Source organism: Oryctolagus cuniculus, chromosome 6, assembly GCF_964237555.1.
Source record: "Oryctolagus cuniculus chromosome 6, mOryCun1.1, whole genome shotgun sequence".
Classification (NCBI taxonomy): Eukaryota; Metazoa; Chordata; class Mammalia; order Lagomorpha; family Leporidae; genus Oryctolagus; species Oryctolagus cuniculus.
The window spans coordinates 35,309,851-35,327,755 of record NC_091437.1 but is presented as its reverse complement, the minus strand read 5'-3'; the positions used below and the strand labels follow the sequence as shown (position 1 = coordinate 35,327,755).

Genomic DNA, 17,905 nt, shown 5'->3' with positions numbered 1-17,905 from the left:
TGGGACATGTACTCTATAGAATACCATACAGCAGTCAAAAACAATGAAACCCGGTCATTTGCAACAAGATGGAAGAATTTGGAAAACATCATGCTGAGTGAATTAAACCAGTCCCAAAGGGACAAATATCATATGGTCTCCCTGATCGGTGACAACTAACTGAGCATCCAAGGGGAAACCTGTTGAAGTGAAATGGACACTATGAGAAACAGTGACTTGATCAGCTCTTGTCCTGGCGGTTGATGTACAATGTAATACTTTATCCATTTTAGTATTTTTTTTTGTTCTAGTACCATTGGTTGAACTCTGTAATTAACACACAATTATTCTTAGGTGTTTAAATTTAACTGAAAAGTGATCCCTGTTAGGAATTTGGAAAACATTATGCTGAGTGAAATAAGCTAATCCCAAAGGGACAAATACCACATGTTCTCCCTGATAGGTGATAACTAACTGAGCACCAAAAAGGAAACCTGTTAAAGTGAAATGAACACTATGAGAAACGGTGACTTGATCAGCCCTCACCCTGACTGTTGATGAGCAAGTTGATATGTTATCCCTCTTAGTATTTTTTTTGTTTGTTCTACTTAATACTTTTGGTTGAATACTGTAATCAATACACAATTCTTCTTAAGTGCTGAAACTTAACTGAAAAGTGATCGCTGTTAAATATAAGAGTGGGAATGAGAGAGGGAAGAGATGTGCAATTCGGGACATGCTCAAGCTGACTTGCCTCAAACAGTAGAGTTAGAAACATACCAGGGGATTCCAATTCAATCCCATCAGGGTGGCATGTACCAATGCCATCTCACTAGTCCCAAGGATCAATTTCTGTTCACAATTGATCATAATGACAGGACTAAGAACCAAAGGGATCACATAAACAAGACTAGTGTCTGCAAATACTAGCTGATAGAATAAAAAAGGGAGAGAACGATCCAACATGGGAAGTGAGATACACAGCAGACCCATAGAATGGCAGATGTCCTAAACAGCACTCTGGCCTCAGAATCAGCCGTTAAGGCATGCAGATCTGGCAGAAAAGCCCATGAGAGTATTTCAGGCATGGAAAGCCAAGACACTCTGGAGGAAAAAAAAAAAAAAAAAAAAAAAAAAAACCTAAATGAAAGATCTCCGCGAGTGAGATCCCAGTGGAAGGAACGGGTCATCAAAGAAGGAGGTACCTTTCTCTGAAGGGAGGAGAGAACTTCCACTTTGACCATGGCCTTGTCTAAATATGATCAGAGTCAGTGAACTCAGGGGGCTTCCATAGCCTTGGCAGCTCATGACAAGAGCCTAGGGTGATTACTGATGCCATAAACAAGAGTGTCAATTTGTTAAGTCAACAACAGGAGTCACTGTGCACTTACTCCTCATGTAGGATCTCTGTCCTTAATGTGCTGTACATTGAGATTTAATGCTATAATGAGTACTCAAACAGTATTTTTCACTTTATGTTTCTGTGTGGGAGCAAACTGTTGAAATCTTTACTTAATGTATGCTAAACTGATCTTCTGTATATAAAGAGAATCGAAAATGAATCTTGATGTGAATGGAAGGGGAGAGGGAGTGGGAAAGGGGAGGGTTGCGGGTGGGAGGGACGTTATGGGGGGGGAAGCCATTGTAATCCATAAGCTGTACTTTGGAAATTTATATTCATTAAATAAAAGTTAAAAAATAAAAATAAAATAAAATAAAATAAAATAAAAAAAGAAAGAGGCCTTCAAATGTCAAGCTGAATATCATGGACTCTGTGTTTCCAGTTTCTGTCACTTTTTTTTAACTCGGTAAACTTTGGGAACAAGATGTGAAAATCAACAGGTGTCCAACCAACATCCTCATTCCAGAAAGTGTTATTAATACACAATAGAGTAGTTCTCTTGAGTTTTTTCATCATTCTTTATTCAAGTGAATAATTAGTGCTTGAATCAAAGAGGAGTCTGTCATATTATATTTGCTTGAGTTACAATGATATACATGTATAGATATGTACACAGAGGGTAAAAGAGAAGGAGGGAGATTGAAACAAGGCAAGGCAATGTAAACACACTAAAGATGACTAACATCTACTGTGGTAGTACTACTACAGTTAATGTCTTTCCACCAGAGTAAAAAATATTTGTTTGGTCAAGACATTGATTACATAATGCCTAAATATATCAAAAAGTTTGTGGGAAATTGAATCTAAAAATAAATTTATTTTGGTATAACAATTTTGAAATCAGTCCATGTGTGGCTTTTTCATGTAATTTTCCAAGAACTTTTTAAGGACCTTATATTTATCTGTTGCTCTACTATATGGAACAAGGGTGATAGTATTACTAGCTAGCAATTATAATTTTATGGGAAGTGGGGGATACTATTTTACATAATATTTATCTGTCATTTCTAGGTTTATTTACACATAAAGCGTTCATTAATACTAAATTTTCATAATTGAGTAGACTTATTTACCCAGTGTTATGTGATAATTCAAATGTGAGATTTGTGTATAGAGCCTGGCCTGTCTTCTCCATGGTTTTCATTTTCCCCTTTTAATTTGCTAGCTCCAAAGTATCATTTCCCATCACAAATTTAGAGCCAACTTCCAAGTAGAATTTTATCCTAGTGTTATAGTGATTTAACAAAACTGTGTGAGAGTCCATAGAGTTTCACTACAGTGAAGTTTTTAAACTTCAGTTCAGGATTTAGTAGATAACAAGACAGAATAAACAGCATCAAGAGTCATCACCTATAAGGCCATGCTTTCTTTCTTAACAGTTGTGTTTGTCTCTTTATATGGATATACATTCCAGGCCATACAAAAACATTTTTTTTACCTTAGGTTCACAGTTAAAATAGTTTTAAAGAACACTGGTGGAGAAAGCTCAGACTTTGACATCAGGAAGGCCTGAATGTCAATGTTATTACAGCTGCTAACATTGCCTAAAAGAGGTCCTGCAACAGAAACCTAGCTTCTTGTCTTTTTCCCTTATTATATGTGAGACAAAAGGAAAAAAATATTTTCTCAAATATTAACCCCTTGACAATGGCTGTTGAAACTTCCTTACCTGTTGGCCGGCGCCATGGTTCACTAGGCTAATCCTCTGCCTGTGGCACCGGCACCCTGGGTTCTAGTCCCAGTCGGGGCGCCGGATTCTGTTCTGGTTGCTCCTCTTCCAGTCCAGCTCTCTGCTGTGGCCCGGGAAGGCAGTGGAGGATGGCTCAAGTACTTGGGCCCTGCACCCACATAGGAGACCTGGAGGAAGCACCTGGCTCCTGGCTTCGGATCAGCGCAGTGCGCCGGTCGTAGCAGCCATTTGAGGGGTGAATCAACGGAAGGAAGACCTTTCTCTCTGTCTCTCTCTCTCACTGTCTCACTCTGCCTGTCAAAAAAAAAATTAAAAAAAAAAACTTCCTTATCTGCAACAAAACTATTATTTAAATAATGGTTTGAAATGAAAAGGAAAACATCTTTACTGATTCAGCCATTATCTATCCATCTTAGACTCAACTCCATGAGGGCAAAAATCATATCTCTTTCCCTAGTATTCAGTTGAGAGTATTTAGATAGTATTTAGGACTTGATGAATATTTGGATAATACCAGTAATTTGAATGATTATACAAATCACTGAATGATTACTCTCTGGGAGGCACTGCAGACAAAAATGAATAATGCATAAACTTTGATCTTTCAGAAAATTGGTATATACATATATATTATGTTTTTCAGACAGTATGCATTTAGTACTAATATTGACCATGTGCTTTGCTAGGTACTGTAGTAAATAAAATAACCATATTTGTTGCCTAAAGTTGAAAAAATATTACATGATAATCGTACAAATAACTATAGAATTAAAATTATTTTAACATTATGGAGGATAATAAGAGGGCCTGACATCACGTGGAAGAAAATGAAGGAAGACTTACAAAGAAATGTGAGGAAATGCCGCTTAACTTGGGTTAAGAGCTTTTTTTTTTTTTTTTCTGCTGGGGAGCAGAGAAATTAGCACCATAGCTAATCAGCAGAAGTGAACTAACTTTCCAAGAAAATTCACTCATATAATGGCTTCAGCAAGCACCATCCAGCTCCAGAGCACTCACTTTGAAGAAAATGAGTCTTCCCCATCTGTATTCTGTCTCCTATCAACTACCTGAGGTTGGGTGGGTTACTTAAAAGGAAAGAAGAATGTGAAAGGAAGAATTGAAATAAAGAATGAAGAGGGGTCTTAGAAATGCAAGTTGGTTCAGTCTATTCAGAACTACAGAGGAGGGGACTCTTTGGGTTCACCTTGCAGATGAGAAAACTGGGGCTTAAGAAGGGTAGGGCCTTCCAATAACCACAGAAGGAGTTGGGGATCAAATGAATAAACTAAACGCCAGGTCTGTTTTCCAGACAGAAGTTCAGTCCCACTCTCCTCCCATTGTTTTTCTCAAATAGGTGGCATTCTTTAAACTTGAAGGCCAGACTACGATACAGAGTTGATTAGTAACCAAGGACACCTGTTACACTGCGCATTAGGTGGAGCCTGTGTTGCCATCTGCCTGTAAGACCCTTCCAGCCCTAGGGTTTTGAAGAGAACTGTGCAGTTTTACTGACTTCTCGATACAGAACTTCAGTCATGAAGGTGACAGTAATCTTTCTTCTTGGTGCCTTGGCCCTGTTGAGTTTGTCTGGTGAGTGTCTTTACATGTTTTTCAAATTTGAGTAAAATGTTTTGACCTGCTTTGTTGAGCATAATACCTTCTGGATTTGTAATAGAACCTACTGCTAGACATATCTTTGGTACTTTTGGAGTGGAATAAGACCAATAGATGAGAATTATTGAAAGTGTAATTTTTGACATAACATCAGGAAAAATATTCTCCCAGTGAGAACTTCCAGATACAGAATTATTTTCCTCTAATGATGAGGCCAGTCTTTTGTCAGGGACATGGTAAAGAAAGAAAGGTAGGCATATTTCAACCTTAAACACCGCTATAATTCTGAAATGTTTAAGATCAGTTTACAGGAGCCGGTGCCGTGGCGCAGTAGGTTAATCCTCCACTTGTGGCGCCAGCATCTCATATGGGTGCCGGTTCTAGTCCCAGCTGCTCCTCTTCTAATCCAGCTCTCTGCTGTGGCCTGGGAAAGCAGTGGATGATGGCCCAAGTTCTTGGGCCCCTGCACCCAGGTGGGAGACCCAGAAGAAGCACCTAGTTCCTGGCTTTGGATCTCTGACCGTTGTGGCCAGTTGGGGAGTGAACCAATGGATGGAGGTCCTTTCTCTCTGTTTCTCCCTCTCGCTGTCTGTAACTCTACCTCCTAAATAAATAAAATCTTTAAAAAAAAAAAGATCAGTTTACAAATTTTTAATACTCGAGGAATTTCATAAAATGGAAAACAGTGGCTTCTGTTTAATATAAAAGGTACAGACTAATTAAAACAATGATTTTTATCTGGAAAATGTTTTATGGGAAAACATTCTGCTTGCACAGATGGTGTGTAAAAAAAACCCAAACTATATCTTGACCATGTTGACAAACAGTTCTGAACCCATAAAATTGGGATCAGCCTCCTTTTTGTCATTTGAAATTATTAATATTTTCAACTTCACCTCCAATCTAGCAGAGACTCCTGAGAGCCAAATCTGCACTTTGCTAAGAGGAAAACTATTCTTTGTTCTATTTACTAAATGTTTGTGGGAACAGTGATCCATTTTCTCTTCTTAATCCATATCAATTAATACAAATAGATTCCTATGGTGAGCACTTGCTCACCAAGTTTGGATTCAAGTAGAATCTGAAATCCAAAGGGACCCCAGGAACATAAGGTTCTAATGATTCTCAAGGCCCAAAAGTGCCTCACGGCTTTTCACTGCACTTACCTAGGAAGAATTATATCCTTACTAGATACTTCACAGGATAATGCTATCAAAATTACATCTCACCAACATTTCCTCTTTGTAGGGGAATGCACAGTGACTCTTTTGACTTTATCTCTGTGAATTCAGGATGTGTAAGGAGGGTCGTATAGACAGTGTAATAGAACTATGGTTATATAGCTCTTTGGGAACTGATGGTAACTAAGCAAAACAGTTTCATTTTTAAAAATTAATTTAATTTGAAAGAGGGGAGATGGGAGGGAGAAAGAGAGATCTTCAATCCACTGGTGCACTCTCCAAATGCCCACAACATTGAGGGCTGTCAGGTCCAAGAACCATTCCAGAAGCTTAGAATTCCATTGAGGTCTCCCATATGGGTGTCAAGGACCTAAGTTTATGAAACATCACCTGCTGCCACCCAGGATGCACATAAGTAAGAAAATGGATTGGAGCAGAATAACTGGGTCTTGAACCACACACTATGATATGGGATGTGAGCATTCCAAGCAGCTACTTGACCACTGTGCCAAATGCCCACCCCAAGAGACCCATTTTTGGACATGTAACTGCAGAATCATTTTCCAATCAAAGGACTTGGTATTACTAGTTATATCTCTTTACAACTAGTTACATAAACTCTCCATATTTTCATCCATTAATTGACATAAAGACACTTAAGCTTCACTATAATATCAAAGACCCAGTAATTGTGATAATGTCAGTGAATATTCAGAAGGTAGCTCTTCAGGTCCTGATATATTTCTAACAGTAAGTATATGATTTCTGTTTCCTAGGAAATAGATTGACTTTTCTGAAATACCAAACTGAGATACTCTGGCTGTACTCAAATTATCACTTAATGTTTTTTGAGATTTCAGCAGGCAGGGAGTGAATGGAACTTCTCTGTTGCCCTCAAATAAGACAGAAATAGTAATGGTGGGGAGTGGAAGAAGCCAGCAAAGAAGTCATCATCTTCATGAAAGCAGAGAATTCTGAAGAAGAACACATCTGGCTTCTTCCAATTAGAAACCAACATAACGTATCTGATTTATGTTTTCTAGGTAACACCAGAGCTGATTCCCTGGGAAGAATGGTAAACAAAATTTTGTAATTTCTTATTTCTTTGAACTGTTGGATCCAACAAAATGATGTCTAATTTTTGCTTTTCAATTTAGGCTGAAGTCAAGATAAGGAGTATTAATGCTGAAGAGGGTTAACCTGTTAGATACACATAGTAATCGTAGGTCTCGCCCTTGGGCTTAGAATGAAGGATGGATTCCCTGACACAGGGGAGTTCTGTGGAGTTACACAATGCTTGCTGTGAAGGGTTTTTTGTATAAACTAGTTCTAGCTGACAGGATGAGTCTTTTAGGTAGAAGCCTCCTCAAGTTTACTCCAAGTAGCCTTTGTTACTTTCTGCCAGTGTGACTATGTGGACAAAAATTCATGAATGAATAAATCATTACATTTTTCAAATATGTTATGAAGAAATTCTGGTGTCATTAGGAAACTAGGGAATGTTTCCTTAATCATAAGAGTTACTTTGAAGTTACTACGAAGGGTAACTGCAAACGTAACTGATGGGTAGATGTATAAGAGTGAAGTGTCTAGGAGCCCAAAAGCTCAGAAACTGGAATGACTGAATTCTGGGTCTGAATTCTCAATCCAGAAATTTATAGATTTTGTGATTTTAATGCTTTGTTATTTGTACAAGAGTGTAATAATAATTAATTCACAGGGTAGTTATGTGGTATGTCAGTGAGCAACTGAAAATTTTGAGTAAGGGGTGAGTTTTTCAAATGTTGGTCATTCAAGTTTTTAAGTAGATGATGAACAAAATTACTTAGGTCAGTGTCTGGCCTGTAGCAGTCATTTGATGATCATTAACTCTTACTGAGGTAGAGGAAACAGAGTACAAAGATTCCAAGAATGGAAAAAGCTCGGTGCCTCTGAGTACCTAAGAGGAGACTTGTATAAGTGGGCAATAGTGTGCAAGGAAGAACATGCCCCAAGGTGCAGTTGACCTACAGGAAGCCTATACCTGTAGTAATCATAAACTTGAACATTGTCCACTCAAATTTGATAAACCTAACAATAGCTATATGAATAAGTGAGAAGATATTGCCACTCCTAATTTACAGATAAAATGACTAAGTTTCAGGGAGGAGGCAAAAATACTTTGCAATGTCACAGAGAGCTTTTAAGTAGAAGTGTTTCTTAAAACCAGGTTTTCTGACTCTAGATCTTGCATCTTTCTCTTGGGACACTCAGTGAAATTAAGGCCATTTTAGAAATTTTGGTGGAAACTCAAAGCATGGAGAATGATGCAAAATAATTCTATTTAACTCCATTTTTAGGCTAATTGTAACAATGAAGTTACTGGATGCCCTAGAAATTATGATCCTGTCTGTGGGACTGATGGAAACACGTATTCCAATGAATGCATACTATGTACTGAAAATCAGTGAGTACAAATTTGAATTTCTTTTAAAATATATATTTTAAGTAACTTGTCTTCAAACTTTTAAATACCTTATCACTATTATAGCCCCAATCAAACTACAGAGGTAGAAGTCTTACCATGAATGAGTTAAAACATTTGCTCTTTTCCAGAAATAATTTTCTCCTTTGTATATAGCTGATATGAAAATATGATTTAGGCAGCGGTGTTGTGGTGCAGCGGTTAAGCCACTACCTGCAATGCTGCCATCCCATATGGGCACTGGTTCAAATCCTGGCTGCTCCACTTCAGTCTAGCTCCCTGCTAATGCACCTGGAAAACAAGTGGAAGATGGTCCAAGCACTTGGGCCCCTGGCACCCATGTGGGAGACCTGGATGGAGTTCCAAGCTCCTGGCTTCAGCCTGGCCCAGCCCTGGCCATTGCAGCCATTTGAGATAAAAACTAGTGGATCTCTTTGTATTTCCTTCTCTCTGTAAATCTGCCTTTTAAATAAATAAATATTTAAGAATATGATTTAAAATAACTTGTATTTTTTTTTTCAGATTTATTTATTTTATTTGAAAGGCAGAGGCAGAGAGAGAGAGGTCTTCTATCTGCTGGTTCACTCCCCAGTTGGCCACAAAGCCAGGAGCCTCTTCCAGGTCTTCCACACGAGGACTTGGGCCATCTTCTACTGCTTTCCCAGACCATAGCAGAGAGCTGGATCAGAAGAGGAGCAGCTGGGACTAGAACCGGTGCAAATATGTGATGCCAGCACTGTAGGCGGCAGCTTCACCCACCACACCACAGAGCCAGTTGTATGATTATAATTCATGTTTTTATAGCAAAGCAGTAGATGGTCTAGAGTTTTACATATATGAAGCATTATGCAAGTCTCCTCTGCTTTTGTTGTGTGCACGACTAGGAGAAAATAGGCCGCAAACATACATTAGATAACTTCTACAAATATCCGCAAATGAAATATAAATAAAGTATTACAGGAGTGAAGCAGAGATACAGATTTCTTTTTATTGAAAAATATCAAGGTTATGCTGTGGCGCAGTGGTTGAAGTCCCAGCCTGTAGCACCAGCATCCCATGTGGGCACCATTTTTAGTCCCGGCTGCTTCTCTTCCAGTCTAACTCTTTGTTATGGCCTGGGAAAGCAGTAGAAGATGGCCCAAGTCTTTGGGCCCCTGCACCCGCATGGGAGACCTGGAGGAAGCTCGAAGCTCCTGGCTCCTGGCTTCAGATCAGCTCAGCTCTGGCCGTTGCGGTCATTTGGGGAGTGAACCAGTGGAATGGAAGACCTCTCTGGCTCTACCTCTCCCCATAACTCTTTCAAATAAATAAAATAATCTTTTTTTAAAAAAAAAATCAAGACAGGTTTCATGAAAAGAATGCCTTTTATATAGGATTTTACATTTTGGTAACATTGAAAGAGCATTCCAGGTAAAATAAAGGTGTGAGAAAAATCAAAACAATGCACAAATGACCCAGAAAGCAGTTATTCTGGGATTCACTAGATATTAAAGACTTTGACTTAGGCTCAACTGCCTGCAAAGTTCTCAGTATTCCACTGCATAAATTCCCTTCCCTATTATACATACCTCTTCTTGGATTATTTTAAACCATTTCAGACAATTCAAAGGGTTCAGCAAAGGTTATAAAAATAAATACAATCCCCAGAGTGAGAGGTCTAATATCCTAAAATTTTAGATTTAAACATTAGGTGTGCTGCTTTGTTGTGAGTAACTTTCCACAATGAGGACTTATAAAAGGAATTTGAAACCAAATGTTAATTTTCTCATGACTTATGTTGTTGACGTTAAGGTCAAACATCAGTTTCTCATCCAAGTGGAGAAAAAAGCAACAGAACAGTCTTGAAACTTGGTATGCCTGCAAGTATCAAGGCCGAAGTTCCAATATTGAAGAGAAATATTACAGCTGGGATACCCAATTTCTTTAGCATTTAAAATCTTTTCGTGCAGGGTGATGGACATTTGGCATGACAGTTAAGACCTCACTGGAGGTACTCAAATCCCAGATTGGACTGGCTGGGATGAAGTCCCAGCTCTGTTCTCAAATCCAGCTTTCTGATAAGGTGCACCTGGGAGGCAGCAGGTAATGGCTCCAGTAGTTAAGTTCCTGCCATGTACAAGGAAGTTCCAAAATGAATTGCTGGCTCCTGGCTTCCAGGCTGTTTTGAGCATTTGCAGAGTGAAGCAGCAGGTCGATCTCACTGTGTTTTTTCAGGTCTCTTTCTGTCTCTGAACATCTGCATTTAAACACACACACACACACACCCCACCATCACCACCACTACCATCACAACCATAACCAATTACTGCTTGCTTTTTCTAGTCTTTGAAAGATATATGCAATGCTTAAACGATATAAAATGTAATCTTTCTTTTTTAAAAAATTTTTTGACGGGCAGAGTGGACAGTGAGAGAGAGAAACAGAGAGAAAGGTCTTCCTTTGCCGTTAGTTCACCCTCCAATGGCCACTGCGGCCAGCGCGCCGCGCTGATCTGACGGCAGGAGCCAGGTACTTCTCCTGGTCTCTCATGGGGTGCAGGGCCCAAGCACTTGGGCCATCCTCCACTGCACTCCCTGGCTACAGCAGAGAGCTGGCCTGGAAGAGGGGCAACCAGGACAGAATCCGGCGCCCGGACTGGGACTAGAACCCGGTGTGCCGGCGCCACTAGGCGGAAGATTAGCCTAGTGAGCCACGGCGCCGGCTCAAATGTAATTTTTCTTCCTAACATATTTCCTAATGCACTCTATTGTCTTTCGTACTTTTGCCCATTAAAAGCCCCCAGACGAATGCATTGCCCAGTAACTAGAGGTTGGCTCTGGCTCTGGTTGTCAGGATTTGAGATGAGTAGGTAATAGCAAACGTGAGCATGCATATAGTATTATCCTTGGTCATTATGTACTTAGAAGATATATTCAATAAGGACTTTTCTATTTCTTCAGCATTCTTAGTGAATTTGTAATGAACAATTCTTTTCTTTACATTAGCGTTATCTAATAGAGCTTTCTACAATGGTGGAAATGCTCTGTTTTTGTGCTGTCCACTACAGAGCCACTAGAACTTAAATGTGCTAGTATAATGGAGAAACAAATACTTTAATTTAGATTTAAATAACTGTATGTAGATAACATATTGAACAGCGTAACTATATAAAACATGTCAATTCTTTTGTGCTCTGTTCATAAGTTTGTGCTTGCATATACTAATTTGGAAGTCAGTATTATAAGGAATAAGTAATTATGAAACAAGAAACCATTACCAACTCTCAAAGTCCAACAATGTCCAGATAATTGCATGTACAAAAATAAGTGGGGTCAACCTTGAGGCAGAGTGGGTTAAGCCTCTATTTGCTGCAGTAACATCTCATATTGGGGTGCTGGTTTGAATCCCAGATATTCTGCTTCTAATCCAATTGCTTCTTTTTTTTAAAGATTTATTTATTTTACTTGAAAGTCAAGTTGCACAGAGGGGAGAGGCAGAGAGAGAGAGAGAGAGAGAGAGAGAGAGAGAGAGAGGAGGTCTTCCATCCGATGGTTCACTCCCCAGTTGGCTGCAACGGCCAAAGCTGCACCGATCTGAAGCCAGGAGCCAGGAGCTTCCTCCAGGTCTCCCATGTGGGTGCAAGGGCCCAAGGACTTGGGCCATCTTCTACTACTTTCCCAGGCCACAGCAGAGAGCTGGACAGGAAGTAGAGCAACCCATATGGGATGCCAGCACTTCAGGCTGGGTTGTTAACCTGCTGTGCCACAGTGCTGGCCCCCCAACTTGCTTCTAATACATCTGAGAAGGCAGCAGAAAATGTTCCAAGTACTTATGCCCTATTACCCTGTGGGAGCCAGGGTGAGTTTCTGGCTCCTGGCTTCGGCCTGGCCCAGACCTGGCTGTTGTGACCATTTGGAGAGTGAACCAGCAGAGGGGGGAATCGCAATCTCAGTCTCAATCTCTTTCTCTTCTGTATCTGTCCTTCTCTCTCTGTTGCCTTTCAAATAAATACTTGTTTTTAAAATATGGGAGTCATATAAATGACCTCAGGTAACAGGGAAATGGAAGAATTTTTCAGGCTGGTATAGTCAAAGCAAAGGATCCTGGGAAAATGAGAGATCTGGAAATAGCCTAATGAGGAACAATTAGAGGAGTTAGAGCTACTTGCCTAAAGAAGAAGAAAATAAACTTTTGGGAAAGGTGGTGTGGTTGGGGAAAAGAGAAGTTTTGATCTGAAGGGGAGAGTGCTTAGAACTGGCACTTACAAGACCTCAAAGATACAAATCCCAAGTTCTAAGGTGAAAAATCAATCCATTAGAAGGTTGGCTCTATCATAGCCCAGACACCAGCTAAGATGGAAACCTGTCAGTTTACACAGAGGCATCAGGAGTAAAAGAAGCAACAAAGTATCAGAGAGAAACTTGAGAGGGTCTCTGTAATGCCCCACTACATCTATAGGCTCTGTATGGACAGACGTTCTTCCTTTCCAGAGTGTCTCTAGTGTATGTTACAGCAATCAATAACTTAGGAATTCAAGAATTAGTGAACGAATAGATGAATGGCAGAAAAGTAAATCTCAACCCACTGTATTTCAAATAAAGTTGACTTTTTTCCTCATTGATTTTGTCCCATAGTCCCTTGTTTGTCACTAAAGTTTGAGCGGATTTTGTTTTCAATTTCTTTTCCAGGAAGCGCCAGATACCTGTCCTCATTAGAAAATCTGGGCCTTGCTGAACGAAAGTTCTGAAATCCCCAAAGGTCACCAGAGTGCCTGGGTGGCCTGATTATTGAATAAATGCATGCATCTGAATACCCCTGCTGTGACAACATGCGTTTTCCTTAAAGGTGTGTTTTATTATGTTGGGAACGGAGAGGTGTGTTTGATTATATCTGGGACAGAGACTTGGGCAAGACTCAGAATAGACTAAGTTTTACAAAATGCAGCAAACCTCTAATTTCTCATAATGTTCCCCTTTTTATGCCTTTTCCTTCCCCATCTTCCTCACATTCTGACACCTTAGTCCGAGGCAATATGACTGTGGGTATTAAATGACTGATAAGACACAGTTAATTGTAAATCATTTTTTAATAATTAATAATTTGTAATTCCAGTAATCCTACTGGAAATTAGACTACCATTTTTTTAAAAAAATGTTTATTTATTGGAAAGAGTTACTCAGACATAGGGAGATAAAGAAAGAGATATATAGAGAGGTCTTTCATCCACTGGTACACTCCCCAAATGGCCGCAACAGCTGGGAAAGGGCCAGACCACATGAACGCAGAGGCCCAAGCACTAAGGCCATCTTCTATTGCTTTCCCAGGCACATAAGCAGGGAGCAGGATCAGAAGTGGAGCAGCCATGTCTCAAATGGGTGCCCATAGACTACCTTTTTTTTTTTTCTTTGGCAGGCAGAGTTAGACAGTGAGAGAGAGAGAGACAGAGAGAAAAGTTTTCCTTTTCCGTTGTTTCACCCCCGAAATGGCCACTACGGTGGGTGCGCAGCGGCTGGCACACTGCGCCGATCCAAAGCCAGGAGCCAGGTGCTTCCTCCTGGTCTCCCATGTGGGTGCAGGGCCCAAGCACTTGGGCCATCCTCCACTGCCTTCCCGGGCCACAGCAGAGAGCTGGACTGGAAGAGGAGCAACCAGGACAGAATCTGGCACCCCAACTGGGACTAGAACCCCGGGTGCTGGCGCCACAGGCGGAGGATTAGCCAAGTGAGCCGCGGCGCCAGCCTAGACTACCATTTTAAACGATAGTTAGAAATTTCTCAGCCCTAGAACATGGTCCCATCATATTTCATGAATTGAGATAATTCCTGTAGGGTAGCTTGGGATTTAATTGAACATCTATTGTGACTAGCATAAGACTACATACAAGGATGTAAATCTACCTTTCTGGTAGAAGAATTTAGTCCTTGAGATTTTTCCATAAATAGCAGAATGTAGATTTTAGGTCAGACATAATCAAAGAGGTTTAAGTCACTGAGGAAATTTTAAGTAGCTACATTTTCTCAACAATGCTATGGAGCAGTTTGGATTTGCCCTTTCCCATTTTGTTACTAAGGTGGGTAGTGGTGCTGTGGGAATCCAGTTATTCCCTGGTAGCCTGAGGTTTGGACAGAGGATTTCCTTTAAGTCTTGCCTTAGAGATCTGCCTTCTAGGGCCTGATGGATTTGTGCTGAGCTAACTAGAGGAAGAGAAAAAGCCTGACTGTGATTTAACTTCAGGAGTGGTATCTTTTATCAAACCATGCCCAAGGGGTGAGCTGGCGAGGAAAAGGGGGCTGTGGACCAGAGGAAGTGATCATGAGGACTTTATGCAATTCACTTTGCTTTATAAACTAGCCACATGACCCAGTAATGTTATCGTCATCGTGTTGGTAAATTTAGAATAGTTAAGGCTCCTAATTTCGTCAGCAAACAAGTGGCAGAGTTTAGCTTTTAATCCAGGGCTAACTCCAAGTCCTGTGTTTTTTCCCTCTAAACCACAATTGCCTCATTTGGGTTACTTCTCACCTATTCTAAAGGTAACATCCTCTTACTAAAAGGGCCAGTGTGTTTACATTCAGGACAGTAAATAAGATAGAAAGAAGGGAGTCTCCTAAAAGAAAAAGGTCTCTGTAGCTACTAGAAGTAGAGAAGGAAAACATCTTGAACTTCTGAGCTCACAAGGAGCTAGCCTAAAGTGGAGGTAAATGAAGAGCAAACAGAGCCCAAGATGTATCAACTTGCTTGATTACAGGGAGAAGCAGATCATCCACTGAGCCAAAAAATAGCCAGTGAAAAGCTGTTCACAACTGTAAGAACACAGTTGCCTGACACTGTAAGGTTTAGGTTAATTGTAATATTCAGAATATTTATCCAGGTGGCTCGAGGTTAAATATGGCCACTAGAGGATGCTGTCATCTGCCAAGTGACTCAGACTAGAGTCTCCAGCTTTCACCAAATACGGTGCTAACAGAAGTTAGAGATGCAATATGGCACTCAGCATCTTTTCTGGGATGCTAGAGGACGCTTGAATGGCAATCCTGATCTTAAGGAAAATTGCTGCGGTAGACAGAATTTAAGTAATTGAATGCTACAAGTTTTCATGTCTAACCAAATCATTCTGTAAGTCTGGAGAGAATTTTACAAATGATAAGTGGAAGCAAGACATAAACCCAGATTGCCTGCTACTGATGGTCCTGCTCTCTTTCTGACCCAGCAGAAAGTTTGTGGATTACCATGCCCATGTTTGGTGGTTATGTTTTAAAAAGAGATGATTTTCAAACTGGAATGTGCTGAGAGGAGGGAAACCATCAAAATTGATAAGCATTTGAAAATTTGTCCTATGATGAGTGGTTGAAAGGAGTAGGAGATTTGGCTGAAAAGAAAACCCTCAGAACTTGATGAGTGTTTTCAAATAACTGAAGGAACAAGCATGTTAGCACTATAAGAACAGAATTTCTCCTTTTTGTACTACTGCATTATAGGCTCAAACACAGTGCCTAACACCTAGAAAGTATTCAATTAATATTATTTTTATTACATAAATGAACAGGGACATGAAATGTACATGTTCTGGTTGGCTCCAAAGAGTAGAATTGTAGATTAACTGTAGGATTAAAGAGAGACTGATAATGGCTCAGGAGGGAAATGAACACTATAATGAATGAGATCAGGGGCTCTGATTTAAGAGTGCCTGGGCTTGAACCTGGCTCTGCCATTATCTATGCCATTAGCCCTGGCAGAAGTCAGTGTTAGGTGGATAGTTAGGCATGAGTAACTGGGGAGGGACCACAGAACCTTCATCCAGAAGAGGGACCAGGGATCCTACTGTCTGCTGGGACCCACCCAAGACAGACCACTTTGCAGTTTAACCTTTACTAAATGTGTTTTGATAAAATCATATTCAGTCAATCCAGAAAAGTCTAGTATATGTGCACATGTGCAGTGAGATCTAGTTTGACATTGAAACAACTAATTTTATTATATGATCCTTATAATTAGCATTGTGGTATTGCCCTCCTACCCCCACCCCTCCAGTGGGCATTCCCAATGCATGCTGGGAAGCCACATGTGCAGAGAATTCCAGGTAAGCAATTCCTGGATGTCAAAACTGTCATTCATGAGCATCATGTCCACATTGCCAATCAGCCCCCTCACACTTTAGGAATAAACCCCTGGACCAAGGAAGAAGAGGGCCACATGCTCTTTCCACTGGCCTGTTCCTCCCTAGGAACATACTAAGTAAACTGTTGCTTTACTATCCTTACTTTTGTCTCTCTCTACTATAATTCATTACTCAGTCTGCTAAAAGGAACCATGGCAGTCCAGCCACTGGGAATGAGAATTTGTCAATTTCCTCACTTCTACTGTGAGGTTAATAATCACAATTTTCTCATAGAGCAGTTAACACAATGTTTGATACATAGTGCGTGCTCAAGATATATTAGTTATTAATATTGTTATTTATGATTATAAGTCTTTGAGCTCACTAAAAAAGCAGTTGATTGTCTTCTGTTGTGAACATTTCAATATTAACTTTACTTTTGGCAACAGTTCATCACATTGTTAAATTGTCTAGGATTCTGTGAAAGAGATTCCTTAACTGGGTACAAGATTGGACTGAAATCTCTCTGATTTTAACTGTACAAAGTCCAGAATTATAAACCATGCTTCCAAAATAGAAATTCCAGAGTAGTGGCTAAGAACAACTTTTGTGGATTGAGAAAGTTTTGTGGCCCTAGGAAGGCCTATATTCCACTATCAGAGCCCCAACCAAGATTCATTAAACGTAGGCTCATGGAACTACAGATAAACTCCAAGAGGACATAGGGCCAATGTGTTTCTACACAGTTTTATTTATAGGCTTCAAAGTGTTTGAGATAGAAGCTATCTGAAGGGAAAATGAGATTTTTCTAAAAAAGAAATTTATCCCTTTGGAGAAGTAAACTTTTTAGAAATGACATATTTTCCTTAAATTATACTGAGGCTCCTGAGAAATTAGAGCATAAAAAATAGTGAGCATTTGTTTCCATTTGTCTGACCCGATTTATCCCACCAAAACCTTAGCTTATCCCAACTATGTGGAAAAAAGATTTATTTACATAATAAAGGAAATAATTCCCCAAGTGGTGGAGTTGGAAGCATACCAGGGGATTCCAATTCAATCCCATCGAGGTGGCGTGTACCAATGCCATCTCACTGTTCCAGGTGATCAGTTTCAGTTCACAGTTGGTCATGGTGGAGGGACTGGGAGTCAAAGGGAGCACATAGACAAGTCTAGTACCTGCTAACGCTTACCGATGGAGTAAATAAAGGGGAGAGTGATCCAACATGGGAAGTGAGATACTCAGCAGACTCATAGAATGGCAGATGTCCTAAATAGCACTCTGGCCTCAGAATCAGCCCTAAAGGCATTCAGAGCTGGCTGAAAAGCTCATGAGAGTATTTCAGGCATGGAAAGCCAAGACACTCTGGCAAAAGATCTCTGCAAGTGAGATCCCAGTGGAAAGAACAGGTCTTCAAAGAAGGAGGTACCTTTCTTTGAAGGGAGGAGAGAACCTCCACTTTGACTATGACCTTGTCTAAACAAGATAAGAGTCGGA

The 17,905-nt window shown here is 40.1% G+C and overlaps 2 protein-coding genes across 2 annotated transcripts in view; both read left to right on the top strand.

Annotated features, from left to right (window-relative positions):
* Positions 1-4,564, top strand: part of C6H5orf46 (chromosome 6 C5orf46 homolog) — a 51,219-nt gene extending 46,655 nt beyond the window's left edge. Inside the window, exon 4 of the mRNA XM_070076269.1 lies at positions 4,426-4,564. The gene's annotated coding sequence lies outside the window, so the exon portion shown is untranslated. The remainder of the gene's footprint in view (positions 1-4,425) is intronic.
* On the top strand, positions 4,521-13,121 carry SPINK1 (serine peptidase inhibitor Kazal type 1). The gene is made up of 4 exons (XM_017341169.3): positions 4,521-4,661; positions 6,910-6,941; positions 8,206-8,312; positions 12,998-13,121. The coding sequence occupies exons 1-4, from the start codon at positions 4,607-4,609 to the stop codon at positions 13,041-13,043; spliced, it is 240 nt and encodes a 79-aa protein (XP_017196658.1). The 5' UTR covers positions 4,521-4,606; the 3' UTR covers positions 13,044-13,121.
* The last annotated feature ends 4,784 nt before the right edge of the window (positions 13,122-17,905 follow it).